The sequence below is a fragment of the Coptis chinensis genome, chromosome 8, assembly GCF_015680905.1.
Source record: "Coptis chinensis isolate HL-2020 chromosome 8, ASM1568090v1, whole genome shotgun sequence".
Taxonomy (NCBI): domain Eukaryota; kingdom Viridiplantae; phylum Streptophyta; class Magnoliopsida; order Ranunculales; family Ranunculaceae; genus Coptis; species Coptis chinensis.
The window spans coordinates 4,348,448-4,374,549 of NC_141463.1; the positions used below are offsets into that span (position 1 = coordinate 4,348,448).

Sequence of the window (26,102 nt, forward strand, 5' to 3'; positions counted from 1 at the left end):
AACCTCGAAAGAATAATTAACGGAAAATTAGAAAATGGTTGGAACTGCATTGAACTAACCTAAAAAAATTAACATAAAATTGAAAACTATATGCAAATGAATCGAACTAACATCATAGAATAATTAACGAAAAATAGGCAACAAGATGCAAATACATTGTACTAACCTAAAAGAATAATTAACGGAAATCGAAATTTGGATAATCTTTGATGATCACACATAGTGAATCATATATAATATTTTTTTTTTATGTCAAGTTTGCAAGGAAACTACAGAAGAATCAATAAAAGTTAGTATTACACACCACCTTGAAATCTTGAATAACTTATGGGAAATCAGAAATTGGATACAAACTAAATACGTCTAACTAACCTCAAGAAATAATTAATGGAAAATCGAAAAATAGATGTAACTGCATTGAACAAACCTAAAAGAATGATTAATGAGAAATAAAAAAAACTGGATGTAACTGCATTGAACTAACTTCAAAGAATAATTAATGGGAAATTAGAAACTAGATGCGAATGCATCAATTTAACCTCAAAGAATAATTAAAGAAAAATTGAAAACTGTATGCAAATGCATCAAACTAACCTCAATGAATAATTAATAGAAAATTGGAAACTAGATGCAAACACATCGAACTAACCTCAAAGAATATTTAACGGATAATTAAAAACTAGTTGCAAATGAATCGAACTATCCTAAAGAATAACTAACATGGAATTGGCAACATGATGAAAATGCATTGAACTAACCTCAAAGAATAATTAACGGGAAATCAAAACTGAATGAAAATGTAATGAACTAGCCTCAAAGATTAATTAACCGAAATAAAAATTAGAATTTTTTATGATCCAACATAGTGAATCATGTACTTGTATGATATTTTTTTTTTAAGCCATGTTTGCAAGGAAACAAGAGAAGGATCAATAGAATTTGGTATTACACACCACCTTGAATTACTAATGGAAATCGAAAAACCTGATGCGATTGCATCCAACTAACCTCTAAAAGTAATTAACAAAATCGGCAACTAGATGCAAATGCATTGAAAAACCTCAAAAATTAATTAACAAGAATTTTTTTTTTTTCTTTGCGAAAAAAAATTGTATTGATTAAGAAAATGTAACAAGTTTCAAAAAAAGAGAGTTAATACAGGTATCATGCCTTCATTTCGATAAATAGCTAATTTACAAATCTATAGTAGGTCATGTTACATTGCCTTCTATCCCTGGTGTAGAAAATTAGGAGTACCAACCTACCATTTGTTTCCCCCTTTGCCAAGGTGACAACAGTTTTAGAGCAAATGCATATCTGCTCCAAAGTTTACCTCTCGCCATATGCTAGTTGATAAGAGCCCAAAACTATAGTTTTAACCCATTAATAGTATTATATTTATGTCAATTATGTTTATAATAAATAAGAGTTAATAATGTTTACGTGTTTTTTGTATATTTCAGGTCTTCGAATCAATTATATGAAGAAATACGTCACTTTTGTAAAAGAAAGTAGTTAAATTGCTTGCTAGAGAAGTTCTATAATTAAATCCCAAGTTTCAAGGAGAAAAAACATTTTTAAAGCCAATCATAGCAATAAAAGTAGACAAAAAGGGTATTGCAGTAAATTCTAGCAGAGAAACCCTTTTTAGACTTCAGTAATTAGGTTTTAGGCTTGATTTAGTGGCCCAAAACACAGCTCCAAAGCCCATGCACGAAATTGTAAACGTAACCCTCTCCTATATAAAGAAAGTTCAGGCAAAACTCTATTCACTCTCTCTACCAATTAGTTAGAATAATTTAGGGCTCTCCTCCTATCTCCCATTTCTTTAATTTAGTATAGTTTTAATTAGGGTTTATAATTGTAGCCTCCATAAAACCTCCATTAAAATATCTTCAAGTTATTATTATTATTCAATTCAATTGTTTCTCTTTCTATTATGTCTTCTTCTCATTCTTTTATTCATGATAGTCCCATGAATCAAAGCTAAACCTCCATTAGAGGGGATTAATTGAAGCTTTGATGAGGACTTGATTTGTTAGTATAGAATTGTTGGTTAGAACTTCAAGTTTAGGTTTTTCTTGACTTAGAAATAAGAAGAGTTTAATCTAAACTAGAGAATAATGAGTTTTGCCATGAGAATGGAAAACAAACTTTCTCTCATGCTAATTAGTTACGACTAAAGATACCATAATTAATTAGGGATTATTAAAGGCCTAATTTTTATGTTTAAACCTTGTGTTTAAACGTAAAGATTGGGGTTTGCAACAACTCTATCCTAGCATGCTAAGTATTAATTAAAGTGGATTTCAATCTCTTTCTATTCTTCTCCATATTTTATTCAAGTCATATTCAATTACTTTAGTTAAATTAGTATAAGTTAAATTCATATATTTAATTTCGTAGTATAAATTCACATCCATAAATATTGCTCTCACCACTGTTTCCTTGTGTTTGATTAGTTGAATTCGTTTAAGTCTAGAGAATTAAAAATAGAACGATTCGATTCTCTATATATTACCACTATATATATATATATATATATATATATATATATATTGTGTGTGTGTGTGTGTGTGTGTGTGTGTGTGTGTGTGTGTGTGTGTGTGTGTGTGTGTGTGTAGGAAATAAATAATTAATAACGTAAGAATAAGTTAGAGAAATCTAAGCGTTGTTTTACGTTTATCAATCGGTGATTAGAATCCAATCGGCTAGATGCTTGACTTTTTCCCATGCCACTTTCTCGCCAACGACTTGGTTGTTATTAAATGACTTCATCACTACAGCAAAGGAATCCAACTCCACCCATATATGCTTCCATCCCAGTTCCACTGCCTTGCTAAGCATCCAACTAACCTCTAAAAGTAATTAATAGGATCGGAAATCATAAAATAGATGCAACTGCATTGAACTAACCTCAAAGAATAAGATTTGTAATAAGTTCTATTGGTCCTGATATGAAGAAGAATATGCATCATGCAAGTAAGAAGTGTACTAGTCTTACTAAGAAGGAAGGTGGATTGGGTATTCTTTACCTTAAACTCTAGAATGTAGTAGCATACTATGGTTTAGTATTCAAAGTGGCTTCACAAGAGACAGTCTCTGGGTTAAATGGTTAATGGTTATGGAACCATAATCTTAAAGGGAAGTACTTTTGGTCTATAAAGGTACCACAAGATTGCTCATAGGTATGGAGGGGCATACTAGAGATGAGAACAATTGCAAAGAGATTCATAAAGTATAGCATTGCAAATGGATCAAATGCATACCCTACTCTGGCATGATATTTAGTGTAATGAGGGCCCACTTAAAGAGGACCCTACGGCTAGAAATGAATTCACTTTACCTATGAGTGGAAAGGTAAGTGAACTCATAACATAAGGAAAATGGAACTCAATTGTACATGGACTACCACAGAGTTCTTTGAAGGATAAGATATTGGCAACAGAGATTAATGAACATCTTTCTGAAGATAGAATTATATGGACTCTTAACCCTTCTGGTACATACACTTCCAAGTCTGCTTATGTGGCACTTTGTATTCCAAGGGAAGCAGTGAAATGGTACAACAAGGTTTAGGGTAAGTTAGTTATACCTAAACACCATACTCCTTTACTGCTTGGCTTTTGCTTTCGGGAAACCTACCTACTCAAGATAGGTTAATTCAGAGGAAGGTCTTACATTCCTTTAAGTATTGTTTGTGTGATTCTAATGCAAGGGAAAATTCTATGCACTTATTCTATGATTGTCCTTTCAGCAAAACATTATGGAATAGTGTTAAGCAGTGTATATACCAATGTACTCATACCCCTATGAACGACCATCATTGGGTACTACTATAAGAGCCGCCCACTAATGAGGCATGCTTGCTTGCCCACTACTATGGCATTCCCGCTTACCTACTAATGAGGCGTGCTTGCTTGCTCGCTGTTGTGGCATCGCTTGCCTACTAGTGAGGTGTGCTTGCTTGCCCGCTACTGTGGCATTCCCGCTTGCCTACTAGTGTGGAATTCGGGTATGCCCTATATTGGAGCAATGACACTGCCCACTAATATAGCACCCAAGTTATATATAGCGGTCCCAGATATGTCAAGGGATTTTTCAATATAAAGCTTTTGGAAAGATTTCATACAAAGAGGGAAATATCTCATCAAATAAGGAAAGGGTATTTTAAGCAATAAGAAGCTTAACATATTCATTTTCCTATAAATACCCAACAATCATTTCAAACAAAGAACTACGTGCATTTTTTAGACTTGATTCCAGATAATGATTTGGATACGTAGGCAGCCATTGGTGGTACAATCACTCTCACTTCATATCAACCTTTCCAACAAGATCATTGGTGTGTTTGTGTGAGTTCTCACCCAAACATAATTGGTGCCGTTCGTGGTCCTCATTGACGGGCCCTCTTCCACGTTACTTCTTCCAAGCACCATTAATGGCAAAAACTACAAGGTCCCAGGCGAACAAGAATACAAGAACACAACAATAACAACAACAACAACAAAATTTGGAAGTTCTAGTCAATCAGGAAGTGATAGATCAACCCGCTGCAACAGATATGCAAGATCAGCCTTCACAGCTCCAAGTACCATGACAACCCAGATCTAGACGTCCACCACCTCAGGCTCCAGTAATTCACCCTCAAGATCTAGATGTTACAAATGCAAACAAAGTCAATCCTGAAAATATGGCGGCAAATGATGATTACCTTACGTTAGAAATGATGCGTCAAAAGTCCATAAGAGAGAAGGAATGCAACAAAAACTTGCAAAAACAACTGGACCAAAGGAAGCAAGTACAGAAGGATGACCTCGATGCTGCATCTTCCACATCGGCAAGAGCCCCCAGATCTGGAGAAAACCAGAGTGTATTCGACCGAATACAAGATAATAATGGCAGATCCCATCCATTAGAACCCATCCCCGAACATTGTCAAGATTACTCAAGGTCAAGCAGACATTCATCCCATTCAAGAGGGCGATCCAAATCTCGAAATACCAACAATACTAGGCGTAGTAGTGGTCATAACACAGGGCACGAAGAACAACAATACACATTGTTAGGTAATCATCATACCTCCCTTAACAGGACAAGGTCATTAAACGTTGATCATAGTGCGTCAAAAAGGTGGACAACATCCACAATAAAAGGCAGTGCTGGACGCCAAGATCATGACCTCAGAGCCGAATTGCATCACGACCTTAGACATGGTTTGAATGCGGCAAACCGGTACAGAAGATTTAACGCAGATCAGCCTAGAATGTAACCACACCAAAGGAACTACTCTCCAGAATGGCAACCTAGCTTGTCTTACTAACACAAATCCCGTAGTCCAAGGCACCAGCAAAATCTAGAAGTAAGCAACAACTGGGGGTGACCACACCGTAAGATGCAACATAGTGAAGTCACTCCTCAAGTCGAAAGTCACGAGACCGTAGGAGCAGCATTTATGGAACAACAAATCAGAGACATTATCAAGAAAACAATGACCAATGCGGGTGTGGCTGAAACTCGATGGAAAGACCTTGTAGTGAACGAAGATGTTGTTGGGCGATTTTCTCTGATCATACAAAATGTAAAACATCAAGACGGCTTCAAACAACCAGATCTTCCTAAGTTTGATGAAGCAAGAGGTGACCCGAACGATCATGTCATGGAATTTAAAAGCAGACTCATTCTCTGGCGTGGAGATGACCCCCTCTTATGCAAACTTTTTTCTCGACATTAAAAGGAGAAGCTCTCCGTTGGCTATCCGGCCTGTCAGCTCGTTCTATCACATCATTCCAAGAATTAGCAAGTCAGTTCACAGACTGGTTCAAGCATAATTGGACACGTCCTAAGGATATCAACATCTTGCTAAATATCAAAGCAAAAGGACGAAACTCTGGCAAAGTTTGTAATTCGTTTCCGCCAAGTGCAAGCAGAGGTTACTGATGTCCCTGACGTAATGATCGTTCATGCATTCAAAGAAGTCAAAGAAGGAATATATTTTGATAAAAATGGAATTTACAATTCCCTTATATGAGACCCCCGCAATCCAAGTCGATTTGTTTACCACGAGCAATAACCAGTTCATTAACATCGAAAAAGATGTTATAGCAAAAAAGCCTCAAGAGACAAAGATTATTTTCATAGTAAAGATTCAAGCGATGATAAAGGGCCAAACATAAACAAAACACTGCGAAAAGACAACAACAAAAATCAGACACGGTTCGCGAAGAAATGAAGCTCACTCCATTAAATGCCAAATATGCAGTAATATATGAGAAGATTAAAGGACGTAACTTACTTTTCCTCCAATGCCCTTGCACGAAAACACAAAGTCTAGGAGTGACAAAATCTTTGGTGTCACTTCCATAATGATTTCGGTCATAAACCGAAGATTGCAGATCCCTCGGGGAAAGATCTGAGGGTTAGTTAAAAAAAGGACGTTAGGCGAAGTTTTATTTCCAAAGACTATGAAGCAAAATTTAGCAATGACGAGTTACAATGTCATCCTAGCTGGTCATGCCAAAATTAATGACATTTCACGAACAAGGCATAAGTATGAGCAACGAGCCAAGTTTGGTTTCTTGCGTGGATTTTATCACGTAAATAACATCAATTTTGCAGAAGGAATTCGTTCAGAAACTGCAGAACCCGGTCCCTTATGTTTTAGTGATAAAGACCTAATGGGCGTACGTCCATCATCCTCATTATGATGCGGTCGTCATCTCTGCTTTCATTGGATTATAGCGAGTTCAACGCATAATGATAGACACGGGGAGTTCTGTCAGCCTCATTTTTGCAGGTTGCTACAAGAACATGCAACTTTCAGAGAATTTGGTGGTTGCAGAAAATAATCCAATAGTCAGTTTCGATGGACCAACAACAACCACAGTGGGCAGAGTTTCTTTACCAGTCACACTCATGGACAAGATGGTAGACATTGAATTCTTTCTGATGAGTTGCAAATCCCCTTACAATGCAATATTAGGAAGGGATTGGCTCCACAGTATGGGGGCAATAGTCTCTACTTTTATCGAGGTCATCAAATTCCCATCCCTCGCAAAATTTATAAGATACAGGCGACCAAATGGCTTCCCACAAATCTGCCATGAAAAGTCTTGGAGGAGTATCGTCGGTCCGATATCGCGAGAAAATACAGTTCTCAATTCGCGGGGAGGTGTCTAAGTCAGAATCAGTATCACATAATATTTGTACTGCTAGTTCACGAAATGAAGGGCCGCCAACTATAGACCGCCTCTTAGAAGTGCAAATTGGGAATTCAAGCGGCGAAACAACTTTCATATCGGTGGAACTGTCAGAAAGCAAACAAGCGAAGATGATTGTCCTCCTCAGAAAAAACAAGACGATATTTGCTTGGTTAGTAGAACAAATGCCTGGACTTAGCCCAGATATTACACGCCACACGCTTGACATTGATCTTACAACCAAGCCAGTGCGACAGAAACCTAGGCATATGACACCGGATAGAAAACTCAAGGTCAAAGAGGAGATTGATCGTCTACTCTCAGTCAAGCCTAAGAAAGATGGTAAAATGAGAGTGTGCATCGATTTCACAATCCTTAACAAAGCTTACCCGATTCATCCCTACCCTCTCCCTACCCTCTTCCGTGGATATCAGAACGGGTAGATACCACATCTGGCTACCCGCGATTATCATTTATAGATGTTTCTTTAGAATACCACCAGATTTCGCTATCTATTAAAGACCAAGAAACAACTACATTCATAGTTGATCAGGGAATTTTTTGCTATCAGGTCATACCTTTTGGTTTAAAAAAACACGGGTGGCACTTATCAGAGGATGATCAACACCATATTTGGAGATATGTTAGTTAGGCAAGATAATGGAGGCGCTATTAACGATGACATGATTGTAAAATCCAAGCATAAGGGAGATCACATCTCGACTTACAATCAGTTTTGTCCCTGAAATCAGCCAAGATGAGGGCATCTCTAGTGAAGCGCCAAAGAGATTGGAGGCTTAGAAAGGCCCAACAAATCTTACGGCCCCATCACCCGATTCATAGATGGTTTGCACGGACGTCTAACACAACAAAGTCGGCTCTGGATTAGGATGGGCTTTTATCAAGCCAAACAATTAGTAGTTTGGGCCGACAGTTCCTTAGAACTGGTCCTTGAAGTAATTTTCTTTTGTTTTTCAGATTATCACTCATCACTAAAATGCATTATTCCACATGTCATTTCTTTATTTTCATTCAGTTAGTTAGTTAAAAATAATATATATCAATTACCCAATTACCATTCTTAAAGACAAGCAGTTGATAGAAAAGTTAAACTATAAAAAACATATACAAATTCAAAAGTCATGGAGTTTGCGTTTACAACACCTCTCTCCATGCACCCAAAAGTCGAGCTGGAGTGGAGTTTGGAGTTTAGCGTTTTCAACACCTCTCCATGCCCAAAAATCAGAGAATTTGTGTTTTCAAACCTCATGCATGGAGTTTTGCGTTTTCAACACCTCTCTCCATGCACCAAAAAGTCATGGGGTTTGTTTTCAACACCTTTTCCATGCACCAAAAAGTCATATTTCCATTAAAAGTCATGGGGTTTGCATTTTCAACACCTCTCTCCATGCACCAAAAAGTCATGGGGTTTGCGTTTTCAACACCTCTCTCCATGCACCAAAAGTCATGGAATTTCCGTTTTTAACACCTATCTCCACGCACCTAAAAGTCATGGGGTTTGCATTTTCAACACCTCTCTCCATGCACCAAAAAAATCATGGGGTTTGCATTTTCAACACCTCTCTCCATGCACCCAAAAAAAAATTGTCCCAAAAAATTGTCAAGTAAGCGGTGGCAACACCAACAAACACTATGCTTAAAGCACAAATATTATTCATACAAGAAGCATATGAACCAAAGATACCCCTGGGTTTCAAAGGCAAAATGTCTTACAATTCACTAATTTGGAATCGAGTCATAGCCTCAACCCCCAATCAAATAACACACTTCATGACATAGCGTATCATAAGCAAAGTTTAGTAGTCTTAGCCCACACAAGTGCATCCTATCACAAGTCCTTTTTCATCGACTCATATCCCCATAAACAAACATATAGTTCTTCTACAACTTGAACCCAATTGTCTTTAAAAGTGGGTAATACAACAACCACCTACAAATTAAGTCTTGTGGTTTCAACACAATCATAGTTAAATATATACATAAAAGCTATGTACTAACTTCATTATACAAGTTATACAAATGACTTATTTATCATAAATTATATCAAATAACAAAACAAAGAGTATATATTTATATATGTAGTTGTTTTACTTCTTGCAATTTGTATATCCCAGTAATACACATGTCCGAAATATCCTCCACACCTTTCACATTATTCAAACTCATCTCCATTACCAATAGATTATTCATATACTCTTCGACCATCTTGGTAGAAAAACTATATCATCCGGTGTTGGCTTATTTCTATCACATCATCATCAAGAAAAACAATGGGAATGTGATCCGTGTTGTGGATTGGTATACCATTTGTGGCATACAAGGAGACACTAGGCACACCATTTTAGTCCCATCTTCAATAGCATGATTGGGGTGGCTTGGACCCGCTTCGATTTTTAAGTAAATGGTGGTGGTCTTTCTCCATAGCTTCGACGTCTTTTTCGGAAACAAGAATATCAGTAATGCATAGCCTCATGGTTTAAAGCAACATAATGTGGTTGATGCTCAACACCCTAGGTAAATTGCCCCTAACCAGCTCCTTTGGCATCAATACTAACACTAGCATTAACAGATGCCATGTCAAACGGGCGATTGTTACTATCAACTTTGTCATGCACTTGCATCGCAGATATTTCAATCACACTGTTTTATTCTTTTCCAGTAATATAATGTTTATTCTTCAACGCAAGGAATGAATTTCATCCTACGAAGAGGGGGCAGTGTATGTACCAGTGTACTAGTACCCCTACGAACGACCATCATTGGGTACTACTATAAGAGCCGCCCACTAATGAGGCATGCTTGCTTGCCTGCCCACTACTATGGCATTCCCGCTCGCCTACTAATGAGGCATGCTTATTTGCCCGCTACTGTGGCATCGCTTGCCTACTAGTGAGGCGTGCTTGCTTGTTTGCCATCATCGTGGCATTCCCGCTTTGCCTACTAGTGTGGCATTCGGGCATGCCCTCTATTGAGCAATGACACCGCCACTAATATAGCACCCAAATTATATATAGCGGTCCGGAGAATAAAGCTTTTGGAAAGATTTCATACAAAGAGGGAAATATCTCATCAAATAAGGAAAGGGTATTTTAAGCAATAAGAAGCTTAACATATTCATTTTCCTATAAATACCCAACAATCATTTCAAACAAAGAACTACATGCATTTTTTAGACTTGATTCCAGAGAACGATTTAGAAACGTAGGCAGCCATTGGTGGTACAGTCTCTCTCACTTCATATCAACCTTTCCAACAAGATCATTGGTGTGTTTGCGTGAGTTCTCACCCAAACAAGCAGCATATAGAGTTATCTACTCAAGCTTCATCTGCCAATGGGGAATGGAATCAGTTAATGAGGTTGTGTCGGAAAGAATTCTATGGAAGAAGTTTATAAAGTTTATATATATATATATATATATATATATATATATATATATATATATATATATATATATATATACTTTATAAACTTCTACTGTGTGTGTATGTGTGTGTGTGTGTGTGTGTGTGTGTGTGTGTGTGTGTGCTACATATGGAGGGAGAGAAACTATAGGAGATTTAGAAAGACTACTCAAGATTGGATGACTGTTAGAAATAGATTGATCAGTGATGTAGGAGTATATATCCAAGGTCAATTAATAGTTGTAAAGGATTCAGTCCAAGCAAGGGTTCGATGCAAAGACTGGAGTTATAGTGGAATACAAATCTAGATAACCAACTCCATGTATATGGAAGAAACACTAAACCGAACACGCCTAAGCTAAATGTTGATGGTTCTCGACATATATTAGTTGTAGTAATGGAGGAATCATAAGAGATGCAAATGGTAATGTGTTACTAGCATACACGTAAGATGGTGGGCAAAGGAATGCCCTATACCAAGAACTTAGAGGCATCCGCAATGGCTTGACAGATGCTTGATGTTAAAGATTAGCAAGATAAAGGTGGCTTCTGACTCTCAAGAGCGCAGAGGATATTGAGGAATCAGAGAAAAAACCCCTTGGCAGTGCACCAACATAGTAGCAGCTATAGGAGAGATAGAAAAGAACTTTGTTAGGTTAAGGTTTGTTCATGTGTTTAGGAAAGCTAACATAGCTACGGATCACCTTGCCTCTTTAGCTAATTCTCATGCAACTAAATATTGTGTACCTCCTCTGAGTGCTATGCTTATGTCTATTGTTGAGGAGGACAAAAATGAAACTATCTATTTGAGACGTTAATGCAGGTTGGGGTCTGCCTTAACCCTACAACTTATTCAAAAAAAAATATCAAAGAATAATTAACGAGAAATAAAAAAACTGAATGCAAATGCAAATTCATGGAACTAATTAACCTAAAAATATGATTAACGAGAACTTGAAAACTTGATGAAATTGCATTTATCTAACTTTAAAAGATAATTAACAGGAAATTGTAAATTGGATGCAAATGCATTTATCTAGCTTTAAAAGATAATTAACGGGAAATTGTAAATTGGTTGTAAATGCATTGAACTAACATCAAAGAATAACTAACGGGAAATCGTAAACAGAATGTGAATCAATCAATTTAAATCATAAAGTGAATGCAAATGCATGAAAGTAACCTAAAAGAATGATTAACGATAAATTGAAAACTGGTTGTAACTACATTTAACTAACTTCAAAATCTAGATAATTAACGAAAAATTGGAAAATTGGATGCAAGTGCATTGAACTAACTTCAAAACAAAAACTAATGGGAAATTGGAAACTGGCCTGGATGTGAATACATTGATCTAACTTCAAAAAATAATTAATAAGAAATCAGAAACTAGTAACAAATGCATCAAACTAACCTCAAAGCATAACTAACGAGAAATCGGAAATTGGACGCAACTGCATGAAACTAACATCAAAGAATAATTAACGGGAAATCAGAAACTGGGTGTAAATGCATCGTACTAACCTCAAAAAATAATTAACAGGAAATCGAAAACTGGATGCAAATGCATCGGATTAACTTCAAAGAATAATTAATGGGAAATCGAAAACTTGATGCAAGTGCATCGAACTAACTTCAAAACATAATTAATTAACGGGAAATTGGAAACTATATGCAACTACATGAAACTATGATGATAGAGTATAAGAGTTTTGCAGAATATTCGAAGTCTACATGCAACCAAACTCGAGGACGAGTTTCTTTCAAGTCGGGGAGTATGATGCATGGGCATAGAAGCTTCTAATTATATTATTAGTAGTCTTATATATTGAATTAGTAGAGTTTCTTATTTGTTCTGTATCTAGGTTAATTAGTAAGGTTTTTATTTTGGTTTCTAAATAGAATTAGGAACATTGGTTATTATATAAAGGCAACTAGGTATTCATCGCTAGATGGTTGTTATTGAATATTTATTCTAAAGGAATTGTTCTTCATGATTGAAGGTTTATTCTAACCTCAAATAATATAATTAACGAGGAATCGAAAACTTGATGCAAATGCAACAAACTAACCTCAAAAAATATTTAGCGGAAAATCATAAACTAAATGCAAATTGATCGAACTATCCTCAAAGAATAATTAACTGGAAATCGGCAACGGGATATAAATGCATTGAACTTACCTCAAAGAATAATTAACAGGATATAAATGTATCGAACTGACCTCAAAACATTGTTGTATAATATATAATGGGAATGTCTTGAAAAGTATAGTTTTGTATTTAAAATGGTATTGATCGTAATGTCTTTTTATTCAATTAGCGTCAATGTGATTTTTCCCTCCTTGGACATTTTCCCAAAACTTCAATCAAACTTATATTATTAAGTAAACAACAAAAAAATAGTCGAAGAGTTTTATGAAGAGTGGGTTCTTTCTTTTTATTGAAAGTGAGATTTTCACATTACAAGAAATTCATATGAGTGATCAATATAATATTCATATCTCATAATTAAGTATAGATTGAAAGCTAGTACAATCAAATAATAAAAGCTAATTTCTCTTTGTTCAAAATGCTATTACGCTGTATCAAACTTGTGTCCTTGTTCCTTACAGAAAAAGTTTCCCAAACCTAAATGAGCCATCAGCAACCAAACAAATGTAAGAAGCTCTCCTCCTCTACTAAGTTGTTGGGCATGAACATTGGCCCTGCAATTACTTGCAACATAATATAGGATCTCCACCCACACACAGATCATTATGCTCCATCTCATTTCCAATTCAAGTAGTTGGTTAGCAAGTATAATCGCGTCAAAAAGTGCAGATTTGTTTCGTTTTCCTTTCACTGCCGCAGGCCTTATGTCTGTAGGTAGACCAAATAGCATGTCAATTGCTTGTCCTAGTTGGTGTCTTGATCTCATATCACGTTTGTGAAATAGTTCCTTAACCTCTTTACAGGTATCATGGTATCTGATCTTCCAAATACCCATCATTGGCGTCATGGAAGGTCGCATTACCATTAGATATACAATATAATCAGATAGGAGTTTACACATTTCGCGCTCCTTATTTTCATGTGTAGTAGTGGTTATGTGATTATAGCACATATCAGTAGCAATGTGCCATAATAAAATGCTCTCATCAAATTCAACCTCAACACTCCATCTAAGTGACTCATAATGCATGCTGCGAATAAGATCCCATTCAACTCTGTTTGAACTTGATTCTGAAGTAATAGCAGAAACAGATTTCTTCTTCATCTCACGCATAATGGTGCTCTTTAGACTATCACAGACTGGACGGTGGCCCTTGTATTGAATTTCATCTAGCATGCTTGTGAAGCATAAACTATCAACAATCTTTCCCACCCATTTCGACCGTTTCCCAAGGCAAAAGCATATCAAGTTAATCTGTGCGACAGATTCAGACCATCTCGATCTACCGAAAGTAAGATACCTTGGAACATGGAAAGGAAGGAGTACTTATGGAGGGCGTTAAAATTCCAGTCAGAGAAGACTAGATTGAAAATTCCCACAGTCTCCAGGCCGATGGCACCAATCAACAATGTGTAGGTGACTGCAATGTCAAACTTTTGATAACATTGTTTATCCAAGGACAAGAAGAAGAAGAGGGATATTACGATTGAACAAAAACAAATAAACCGAAGGACATACCCTGATCGAGAGTGCACCACAACAGCCTTGGTATAGAGAACCTCATATATGAAACTTAGCTCCATCTCCATCACTTTGAACGCATCATTTGCAGACCTCTTTAGAAAGAATTCTCGACTCTGATTCTTCTCGAGTATAGTCAACGTAAGGCAAACAATGAGTCTCTTGAAGATGTGAAAGAAGTAGTAAGCATGGAAAATAATCTGGAGGTTGTTGAGATCGTCAGCACAGCATAAGACCATTAAGTTGTTGTTAGAAGTATCGGATTTTGTCATCGTTTCTAGATTGGTGGAATATTCATTCCCTCTCTCACCCAGCCCCTGTTCCATTAGCTTCACATAGCTTTTACTAGGGTCAAGCCTTCTGAACAGTTCGTCACTAAAAACATCTGAACTTGCTCGATATAGAGACCATGTCCGCTCGGCGTACTTGACTATCCCAGTAATGAAGATGAAGATTGTTGGGACCAAGAGGTTGTTTCCAGGGAGTGACCTTAAGAGAACATAACAAGCAGGAATGAGTTGGTAAAAGAGGCCAAACAAGTGCCTAAGCCAAAGTTCATTATCTTCAAGAGCAAAAGCAGTTATAGTATCAGGACCTCCTAGGTGTAACAAAAGAAAGGGCGCCCACAGTGCAAAAATATCGCCTTTTCTACCAGGACCAGAAGATGCATCTTGGCCGTTAGAGAGAATCCCCAGGGCAAAGATCGCAACCCAATCAGCAAGCAAGTAAGCTGACCAGAGAAAATGAACTAGTAGTCTATGCTGATTTCGTCTTCTCAGGGGTGCAAACAAGACTAGTAAAACCTGTGTTAAAAGACTGAGGAGAATGAAAATTCTAATATCCCATACATTCCATATCTTCTTTATTTGCTCTGGGATATCCATGGAATACTTATCTTCTCTCTTTTCTTTCACTCAAAATTCCCAACTTGTGCTGCTAAACTATTCTGAAGAATAAATACAATCTCCTACACAATTATTCGAGTGAGAACGAAGGGCCATATCCAGTTGGACTACTCCAACTTTTTGTGTCATCACATTAGTGTAAAGTTGGACTTAAGGGAATGATGGCCACCTCGAAAAGGAAACTGTTCCTAACCTTGACTATACATTAGTTCATGATAGAGACTGGACACCTTACTAATATTTTTATGCTTATCGCAATCAACACAGCGAAGAGTCGAACACTAATGCAATAGATTACATACGCAACAAATATCAAAGCAAATAATAAGACTAAAAAACTTTTACCCACAAAAAAATAACAGGAATTAGACAAAATCATTTAGCCACCCACGTCACACTCTCTCGCACACACCTCTATATCATGTGTTTGTTTATATATGAAAGATAACATCTAGAGGAATTATGAGATCCCAGGTATTAAACGGTAATCACAACTGTAAATGGATATCCAAAGGAAAATGATTTTGATAGACTTACTTTTGCTAAATATTCAATTTGCAGCCTGAAATGACATAATCAACTTTACTAGAGTGAATAGAAGAATGAAGGCCAATATTAGAGACACTTATCAGTGACTTAGAGAAGAGTAAGACAACTGAATTTCAAAAGCACATTTTTACGTGAGATGAGAGAAAGTCGTGGTCTCTTCAGATTCAGCCAATTACTTAAAAAACTCCATAGTGTGGTGCTGCATAAACGAAAAATATTAGTATAACTGCTAGCAGTAGAGTGTGAGCGGAGAGGAAAGGCGAAGAGTGAAAGAGGGAGAGAGAAGGTGAGTTGGGGAAAGAAGAAGAGAAGACATTATCTGCATGTCTTGTCTGAAACACATTCCAAAGGCAATTCACACTGGCTATGGCTGTGGATATGGATCCCGCGCCAATGGACTTTTTTGACCGGGAAACTAATCAGAAATTGCAGTTTACTCAGTTGACATCGCCAGCAAATTTAACTATCAAATATGACAAAAATGTAAAATCGCCAACTTTGCTGGCATTAAGAAGTTCAATCGTTTGAGGGTATTAAAGCTTCTTTGAAAGAAAATTTCGAGGTTAACCTGCCACGTTTCGCAAATTTTGCAGTGCTCCAAGTGGAGACTACAAACTGAAACACCTTTCGCAAAAGAAAAGTCACGTCTGATGTCAGCCAAAGACTACTCCAAGCATATTTACAAGCAGTACCTACTAAAAGAACAGGTGACATGTAAATAGTGGAGCCAATTCTTCCTTGGACTAAGGATCAGGAATCCTGGAACTATAATCTTACACCTATTTCAACAGTTCCAGCAATTTCGTAAACTGATACCAATACCACAACTGAGGGAAAAATATTACTATGATACCTAAATTTATATCAGCAAATTGTCTCCAATCAAATGTTTACATTATTTGGAAAAAAACTTGGATTTTACAGCATATAATATTGCGAAGACTGACATAGCACTCGCAGTGAGAAATTGAACCTTCCTCTTGTGATCCTTGAAAACAAGACTTGTCAGGTATACACACGTCCAACGAGAAAGAAAATGCAATTTACAGGTTGCCCTAAACTTTTGTATGGAAAACTCCTGCAAAAAAGAAGAATAGTAGAAGCTACTCATCAAACATGTTCATGTATCATCCAGTATAAAGTTAACAAGGTTGTATTTAGGAACTAAATGCTTGCAAATGTCTACTTCGGAAGGGGTGACGGGTGTAGCCTAGAACAGTTAAATAGATTTTGTTTCTGTTCTTATTTCTTCGGAAAAAAAATTTACCTAAAGATTAATGATCCACATAATTTGCTTTGAGCAGCTAAAGATTTCAAAACATGATTTTTCTTATTCTTTATCGATAATCAAAACTATGGAAAATGGTTCCCACCTAAAGACAAGATGTTTGCATGGAAGGTAGTGGTAGTCACACTATGAAGCTCTCATTTGGGATTGCACACTGCCCATCTTATCCACAAACTCAGCACAGCTGCGATTGAAATTTTCCAAAGAGAAGCCCTGCAAACTCCCAAGAGGACTTTTGGATTTACATCTAATGCTGAGAATGACACAATTTATTTCGTTTCACTAGAAAGACAGTATCGTATGTCGTGATCGTTGTTATCTTATACATTTTCCGTATCAGTGTACAAGCAGAAAAATTGAACTGTGACATAATGACAACTTAATTACCTTGGGGAGTTTATGTTGCTGAGCCAAGTAATCCACATGAAGCCTCACGTTTGATGACGCATGAATCCATACACTACGGTCCACATCGGAATATGTTTTTGCCACTATGTCAAACAAAGTTGTTGCTCCACTTTCTATGGCTTTCAAGATGGATGATTCCCTGTTCCTTCGGTTCCTGAAAATTAAGGACCATGTGAATTTCAGGTTAAATGTGTTATGTGTTGCTTGACCCTTTGTGTGCTTAGTATTTATTATGCTCCTTCATTGAATAGGAACTATCCCAACCACACACTTAAACTGGCTCTTCATCCAAGGCGACAAATTACTCAAGGACAGTTACAAACACAATCTTTAAGTATAATGTCTTTCCAAACGGAAAATTTTCTTGGGATACAAACACTTTGAAACAACTAATATGACTTGTTGGAGCTACTGACATTATTTACAGAATGGAGGTCTAGGATTTATGTCAAGTTAAGTATCAGAAATCAATATTTTGACCTTTTATTACTAAATTATAATTGTTTTACATCGATTCTTATACAACTCTATATGTCTCATAAACATTGGAATAAAATATCTGAAATCTAAGAAACTACTAAGCCTACTAAGTTAAAAGAAGAAAAAAGTAAATTTGTATTTCATACTTGAGATACCCACAGAGCATGTGTTTAGGCCACATATTTACTCTCCCATGCATAGGGATCAAAGCATGTGGAGACAGCTCCAAGAAGTTGTAAGTTGTTTGGAAGTAATCCTGCATGTAGAATATATATTTTTCAAATGACACTCATAATATTTCATCAGTATCTTCCATAAAAATTATGGCCAACTTAAGTATGTTTGCATGGAATTCCACTACAATGAAATATATTGTTTACTATTTTACCACCCATAAATCAAACACAATGAACACTTCAGGGCATAAGGTATAGCAATGACTCGTGAAGGAGAAGAAAAACATCTGTTAGAGGAGACAGTATGTCAGATAGGCAAAGGGTTCAATTGTTCAAAGGACCAATTAATCTTACAAAGACATTCTTCAACAATACTACTAAGGATGAGATTCCCGTTGTCAACAGGCAAATATAAAAACTCGTGCATGTGCATGCTTTGCCTCTCTGGCCCTATTGTCTAGTGATACTTTGGGGTATTCTATAGTTATGGTTACCAGCATCAGCATGGTACGAATTTCACAGTGAGTAAGGTGGTATGGCTCCTCATCTTCTTACTGCTATGAATTTGTGTCTGGAGCATAGTTTAGTTGAAAATTTCATGTTTTTGCCAAATATTGCATATTAAAAAATTAAAATAAAAGAAAGAAAAGCCTAAAGATTGCATGTTTATGTTTCGTCCACCACAAGAGCAAAGAGAAAAATCACCACAACAGATTCCATGATATCAGAAAACTGGGTGTGTTAAAAATCTATATGACTGAATTGTCACATTTTTGCCTTTTTGTTAATTAAGAAATATGTTGTTTTTGGTATGACTAGGAAAAACATTTACTCGCCTTCATATTTCCACCAGAAGTAAAGTCCAAGACAGCACTACCCTGTCTGAATCAAAACAATGAATAAACATTATCAACCAGAAAAAAGATAAATAACAAATAAATATAGTGACAAACATATAAGTATTGGTATTTACTTTTTCTGGTTGAGAAACTTACCCGACGCAATGGTCCCCCACAATTAATGAATGGGAACTGGCATGTAGTATAGCCATGTGACCATCTGTATGTCCCTAAAATTATGGAGTTTATTTAGTCAGAATAAGTAGTTAGCAACTATGGTATATCTCAGAGCATGAGAAGATGACCTGCCAATGAACTAAAAAACATGGAATCACCAAAACTTTAGAATCCCTTGCCAATTTATAAGGAGTGAACACATTTTAGTATTTTACTATTTGACATATGCCAGACTTGACAGAAACTTTTGTCACTCACCTCTATTGATCTGGTAACTCGAGGGGCATCCTAGATGAGGTAGTCTGGCAGCATTTACTATCCTAAGAGCAAAAGTTTGACGACTGCCTAACTCATAGTCCATGAATAATGTTCCTTATACCTTATCAACATATTCCATATTTCAAAGTGTTACAAGGAGCCACACTAAATTCCACTACTACCAAATGAAATAAATAAAGTGCCAATGACCTCTAACAACAAGCACATTACCATCTCAACTAGGGCAAAATCGCAGATCAAACACGGAAAAAAAAAACAAATAATGAATGTGGGAAAAATCATAGAAATTGTCATACTGCCATACCGGCGCAAAAACAAATTTCAATTGTTGACCAGCAATGCAAATTTCTTCTGCCCCTGAAATTGTGGTATAGACACGCGACCAATTATCTGCAGCAACCTAAGAAAATTGTGAGCTTAACACAATTATTCCATAGTATGTGTCAATTGATGAAAGACATTGTCCTTTACACTTTAGGTGTCATTCACGAAAACATATGACAAGTCGAAAAAATCAAGATCAAATGAAAGAAGAAGCATTCGACCAATATAGAAGATAATTAAGTATATACCCTATGACACATACAAACAATAAAAATCTTTCTTGACGGGTTTAAGAATCACTATGCAGATGTATGAAATTGCTCAAAGAAACTGTGTACAGCTTATTTCGTTCCTCAATGGGTCCAATTCATGTAGAAGTTGTCCCCCCAACTATACAATATAGTGAATTGCATTCATTTCTCCATTAAAATTCTATTTTGATATATTCACCCCATTCCATCCCATGTCAGTCGAAACTAGCAGTTCATTTCCTTTTTTTCCATTAACAGGATTTTCCTTGGCGGTTAATCCAAATAATTGTGTTAAGCATGGTTTATTATTTGGGTGCCCTGATGCATGAATATGGAATTTTCTAAATTAGTAGTTCTATTTTATTTCAACCATAATCTTATTCGTAGTATCTTATTTCACATACAATTCGATTTAGGAATAAGATTACAATTAGAAATAGGGTTTTCTTATATAAAGGCATGTTCACCTGCATTGTTAGATGGTTAATTTACTAATGATCATTATTTGATAGATTGTTCTTCAAGTTGATTTATATTAATACTAATTGGTGTTTGATTTATATTAATTCTAATTGGTGTTTATTACTGTGGCATAGTACTTAACTCATACTGCATAGATTTATATGGAAGGATGCTAACACTTTTTTTATAAGTGAAGTAATCGGACCCATAAATTTAACACCCCCGCCCACCCAAATGAAAGAAACACCCCATCCCCCAAATTATAGCACAAGACAGATGCTATAAATAGTCTAACTATATGAAGGTGGAGTCTTTTAATATATAGACCACACACAAAAAATAGTAATTGCGGGTTGTAGACTTGTGGGTGTACCTGAGAAATCCTTCATCAATATAGCAATTTTCCATGATTTCTCAAGCGCTTGATCTGATGGTGAAAACCGACTGACTCTGACTTTTGGGTGTGGCCGTGTGGGGGTATCTAAGGGAAGGGGGAACATACAGAGGATTTGCTAACTCTTAAGCATTTTTTACACGGTGTGAGGTGGAAATTGATGCTTCTCTCACCCACGTATGTGTCATATCAGACTTTATTTTCTTTTAATGATGTGATCACCATCCATCTATACCTTTGCAAAATTAAAATTTCAAAAATTATTTCCTCAACCCAGAACATCTACTTTAACAAGAAATGACACAAGACTGCTCGAGAAATTAAGATGCTGTCACATTCAGACAAAATATTATAGCAAATGAGCTAAGTAGTAAACCTTTTCCAATGCGCTTCATGGTGTTCTCATGTGCCAAAAGAATAGCATCGGGATTGCATTTTTGGACAACTGAAAGACCTGAATCAAGCAAACAACCATAGCAAGTGAGAAATCTAGTTCACAACATACAAAGTTACAAACAGCAACTATGAAGTTCAGAACATAAGTGATGAGGATCAATTAAAAAACTGTGAACATCACAATGCAAGTAAAGAAACTAAAAAGTTTATTAGCTATACATTAAAATATTAAATTAAAAGGAAATTATGATGTTCACAACATAAATGACGAATAGAAAATGGCAGTGAAAGTAAAGCAACTAAGAAACTTATTAGGGTTTGTGCTAAATCATGATAGATGGTAATCTTCTTCCAGTATTCCCGATCCAAGAAATTAACTAATAGTGCCTCTGTAATACTGGCCTTCCATGCATCCGTGGTGCAGTATGCTTTCACAGTATCAAATAGGAAGCATTATCATGCCCGTTTAGTAGCTACATATGGTCAGAGGCAGACTGTATAACTTGTTGCATCTAGTTCCCAGATCAAAGTCCACACTATATGTACATTGTGCACAACCCCACGACAAATTCAAGTAGACATTTTGGGGAATTGAGCTATCTCATAATTATCTCAAATGAATCAAGGCTTCTTTTCCATTTCTAAAATTTGGCTGGGTTGTGTGATCTACATCTTGTCAATTTTGCTCATTATATCTCTGAATTTCTTAAATGACAATCAGAAAAAAGATATGAAAACAAGTTTTAAAAGTCTTTTAATTGCATAAATCACCAATGATGAAACAACAAAAAAATTGTCTAGACCACACTCTACTCTTCCAACATAACTAACATAATATGCAATACGAAAAGAATAGTAATCAAACAGAGTAAAACAGAAATAACGCGGTAATAGGAAGCTTGATCAGCAACTTTCTGAAACACTTACCATCCACATGATCATAGTGATGATGAGTGACAAAGACCACTAACTTTCTTGGCAAAGCAGTAACAATTTCTGCTAGCTGATCATACACAACAACAATATTAATATCCAGGGAGTAGAATTAACAGTAACCAGCAAAAACAAAACAAAGCAAACATACAAGTACCATGCTTTTTCACTCAAACAAACTACATCTATGATCAAACATGGGCAAAGTAGCTTGCTTTCCCATTCCCAATTATAAACTAGCAGTAGGAAAGGAAACAAAAAATATGGTTTTACAGTCCAAAGCCCATTCTAAAGATTCTGACTCATCTCCCTGAAGATGACAGTGCCACATTTCGAAAGAACAGGATGGCTAACTAACTTGCAAGACAATTTTACAGCGCAATTACATTAAACTTGAACATCTCTTTTCTTACAGATTTTATTCTCTATCATATCATAAAAACTAAGTACATTTTATCATCTAAGATCTGTGAGGGATAAAAAAATCCAAGCATATTGATGCACCTGAAAAGCATACTCTGGCAAATTCTCTAAGTGCCCTCACTGCTCTATACAGTCTTTATATGGATTCCTGCATCAATTATGTGTACTCTATATGCTCTGGCACAAATGATTGTGTATGACTATGTAAAATCCCACTAATACCGTTTGTCGTTTGAAAATGCGATGAACAGAATACACTGAAAGATATCTAGGTAAAATTTCAATAGAAAACCTATGTTCTATACCTCTTCATGGAATTGAGACAGACATCCTGGATCTATTATAAGCGCATCTCCATAAGCAGCAAAATCTTTATCTCCATAACCATCAAGAACCCTATCAGGAGTATCAGGTGCTACTATGACCAAGTTTGTTGTAGTAAAAGGCTTTCCCGTTCTACTTCCCATTGGCACAAGTTTGACACCAGGAGGGTACTCCTGAAAAAATACAGACCATTGTATCTAATGCTGCAGTTTGGTTTTACCATAGTCCAGTAAATAGACACAGCACAACAAAACATTTGTTCATTACAGTGTTTCGGTAGAATTATGCATGCAAATGAAGCACACCCTAATAACTTGACGACAGCATACCTGGCAACGCAAAGTAGATGGGACTTTGCACCAACCGGTTTGCACAGAATCATTTACGATCCCAACAGCCATGAGGGGTCCAACACGATCACTACTTGGCTTCACTTCCAACAGCAAATCCAGGCAACTTTTAATAGACATCCACTTATATACATCTGCCACAAACTCACACAATTCATGAACTAATCTCAAAAGACTAAAAAAAACTGAGGGAAAAACAAACCTTGTAGTGAATCATGGAATTGCAGTTTCAACTTCTTCCCAGTTATAAACACAGTATGAACAAAAGATCTTGGGCCAAACTCCGGTTCCTCTACATACTTCCAAAACTCCCATTCTCCATCTTGAAAACAACCCACTTGTGATAATACCTATCAAGTAAAACTTTTTTTTACTGATTAACCGCCAAAATTTTACCTAGGAAGTAAAACAAAGTAAGTTACCTGATTAAGAGCCGAATTCACGTCAAATTTGGTCAAGTCAAGGTTATTCTGACAAACATCTGCTCCTTGAATGAGAATATCTGAGTTTGTATCAGTTTCCAAAGGGTTTAATTGCACACAAGGCAAGTCATAAAGATCAGAATCTACAAAAGAATCGTACTCTTCATCGTTGAATTTCGGGGGACGTGTCTGTTTAATGAGGAGAAATTGTTCATCTTCTTTTGAGGATGAGGATGAAGATGAAGAGTTTTTTTTAATGATTAGAGCGAGTTTGTAGAGATTTGACATGGTTAGTTATGGAAGAAATAAAATGAGCAAGTGTGTGTTTGTGTTGTGTAGTTTATATAGTGGGTGGGTTAGTTGGGAGTTTATTCGTGTGTGTTTTTCTTGGTGAGATTTTTATTAACCGGGCTTTTGGCCCAATACTGTAAAGGCCCACAAAATAACATGCTCTTACCCCCATTAGCAATTCGGGTACGGGAAAAATTCGAGAATAATTCACGAATTATTCGGTGATTCAAAAAAACGGTACGGTTAAATATTCGGTCAAAAAATCACAATACCGCAATTATGCGGTATTTAATTAACTAGCATGATGCATGTGCGGTTCCGCACATGATGCTGTTAGTTCATCCCAAATAGTTGACTAATCCAAAAAGTAAACATAACTAAATTTGTAAATATGCAAAGGTATAAAGGTAAAATTATATTAAATCAGACAAAAAATGACGAAGAGACCAAGAGGTACATAAAATAATAATATTTCACTATTGCCCTACTGTAGATGAGAGTCGTGATTATTATAGTATTTTAGATACGTGTTTTATTCTCTACCTCACTCTCCTTATTCTCTTCAAATCCACCCTTTACTTTATTTCTCCTTCTTCTTCTCACTTTGCAACAGTAACTTTTCTTTCTCTTTCTTATTCTTCTTCTCCATGAGCCGTTCAAAAACTCTTTTCTTTCCATTATTTTAAACTCTTGTTCTATCCATTATTTTTCCGTTTTTTTTTTCTGTGTTTTTTCTTAAGATTTTTTTGGTATGGTTTCCTTCTATGAGCAAGTGAATGGTTTGTTATATATTTATTCGTGACGTGTATGTTGTTTTAGACGGTTACTAGATTTTGGACCCGGGCATACGCCCGGGATCTATTAAATATTTTGTGTGCTGAAAAGGCTTTACAAAATGTCTCACACAAATTTTCGAATCAGAATATATTTTTATTGAAAATAAACCGAAATACGTTAATGAGCATCGATTATAGTGCATAAGTACTTGGAAACTAAGGAATCAAATTGAGATAGCCTATTCACTTGGTGGTTTAGGATATTAATCCATAATTTTAAAATAAAATTATCTTAAACTCGATCTAGCTTGTATAATAGTTTTCTTATATTTATGGTGATTTAGCGGTAAATTTTCGAATCAGAATATATTTTTATTGAAAATAAACTGAAATACGTTAAGGAGCAACGATTATGGTGCATAAGTACTTGGAAACTAAGGGATCAAATTGAGATAACCTCTTCACTTTGTGGTTTAGGATATTAATCCGTAATTTTCAAATAGAATTATCTTAAACTCAATCTAGCTTGTATAATAGTTTTCTTAGATTTATGGTAATTTAGCGGCAAATTTTCAAATCATAATATATTTTTATTGAAAATAAACCGAAATACGTTAATGAGTAGCAATTATGGTGCATAAGTACTTGGAAACTAATGGATCAAATTGAGATAGCCTATTCACTTTGTGGTTTAGGATATTAATCCGTAATTTTCAAATGGAATTATCTTAAACTCGATCTAGCTTAGTTTGTATAATAATTTTATTAGATTTATGGTGATTTAGCGGTAAATCATCACCGCTCGGCTTACGTACTAATGTGTACAAATCACTAAAATAGATTGATTATTTTCATATCCTCAAAGAATATACTACTCCCACTTGAAAAGATTTATCACATGAACGTGTCCTACGAACGTGTGTCATTATATTAAATTATTCTAAAAAATATTAGCAACTATACATAGCTATGAGATATGAAAATTATATTAATTACTCATTTAAATTTCTTGCACCACTCTCTATAAAAAGAAAACATCAAACCTTGATAAAACTCATCGACTTCTTTTTATTGTTAGGTTTAACAATAGAAGTTTGATTTAAGTTTTGTGAGAATGCCCAATGTGGTGAAGATATTATTGAAACTACTTGAATAACAAGACATTCCCAATCACAATAAAAGAATTGTAATAAACACTACTTAAAATGCAAAACTATATTTGTCGAGACATTTATTCCCCCTACATATAATACAAAAATATTTTAGGGTTATTAGTTCAATGCATTTGCATCAAATTTCTAATTTTCCATTAATTATTTTTTGAGTTTAGTTTAATGTAGTACGTTGCATCCAGTTTCC

The 26,102-nt window shown here is 35.8% G+C and overlaps 2 protein-coding genes across 3 annotated transcripts; both read right to left on the bottom strand.

Moving 5' to 3' along the window:
• Nucleotides 1–13,163: 13,163 nt before the first annotated feature.
• On the bottom strand, nt 13,164–15,313 carry LOC147479436 (uncharacterized). Its single transcript, XM_086575450.1, is given in 2 exon segments — nt 13,164–14,100; nt 14,103–15,313. Coding segments are annotated over 2 exon segments (1,980 nt in total). The 5' UTR covers nt 15,181–15,313; the 3' UTR covers nt 13,164–13,198.
• A 1,265-nt stretch (nt 15,314–16,578) lies between these two features.
• Nucleotides 16,579–24,013, bottom strand: LOC147479437 (Metallo-hydrolase/oxidoreductase superfamily protein). Of its 2 annotated transcripts, XM_086575452.1 has the most exons (13): nt 23,677–24,013; nt 23,457–23,604; nt 23,234–23,388; nt 22,886–23,077; nt 22,152–22,227; nt 21,205–21,282; nt 19,702–19,787; nt 19,098–19,171; nt 18,939–18,984; nt 18,073–18,182; nt 17,426–17,600; nt 17,124–17,251; nt 16,579–16,828 (listed from the first exon to the last, which is right to left on the bottom strand). In XM_086575452.1, exons 1-12 carry the CDS (start codon nt 23,962–23,964, stop codon nt 17,165–17,167), a joined length of 1,515 nt encoding a protein of 504 aa, XP_086431578.1. In that variant the 5' UTR covers nt 23,965–24,013; the 3' UTR covers nt 16,579–16,828; nt 17,124–17,164. The 2 variants fall into 2 exon arrangements, with proteins under 2 accessions (XP_086431578.1, XP_086431577.1); XM_086575451.1 differs by lacking the exon at nt 17,124–17,251.
• Nucleotides 24,014–26,102: the final 2,089 nt, after the last annotated feature.

Bases quoted from the DNA above. Each gene is read 5' to 3' on its own strand.
- LOC147479437 (XM_086575451.1), bottom strand. From the start codon at position 23,964: ATGTCAAATCTCTACAAACTCGCTCTAATCATTAAAAAAAACTCTTCA. The intron at 23,389-23,456 runs GTTTGTTTTTCC...AGTTTGTGGCAG, and splicing joins ATTCCATGATTCACTACAAG to ATGTATATAAGTGGATGTCT. The intron at 23,078-23,233 runs GTATGCTGTCGT...GTATTTTTTCAG, and splicing joins CATCTACTTTGCGTTGCCAG to GAGTACCCTCCTGGTGTCAA.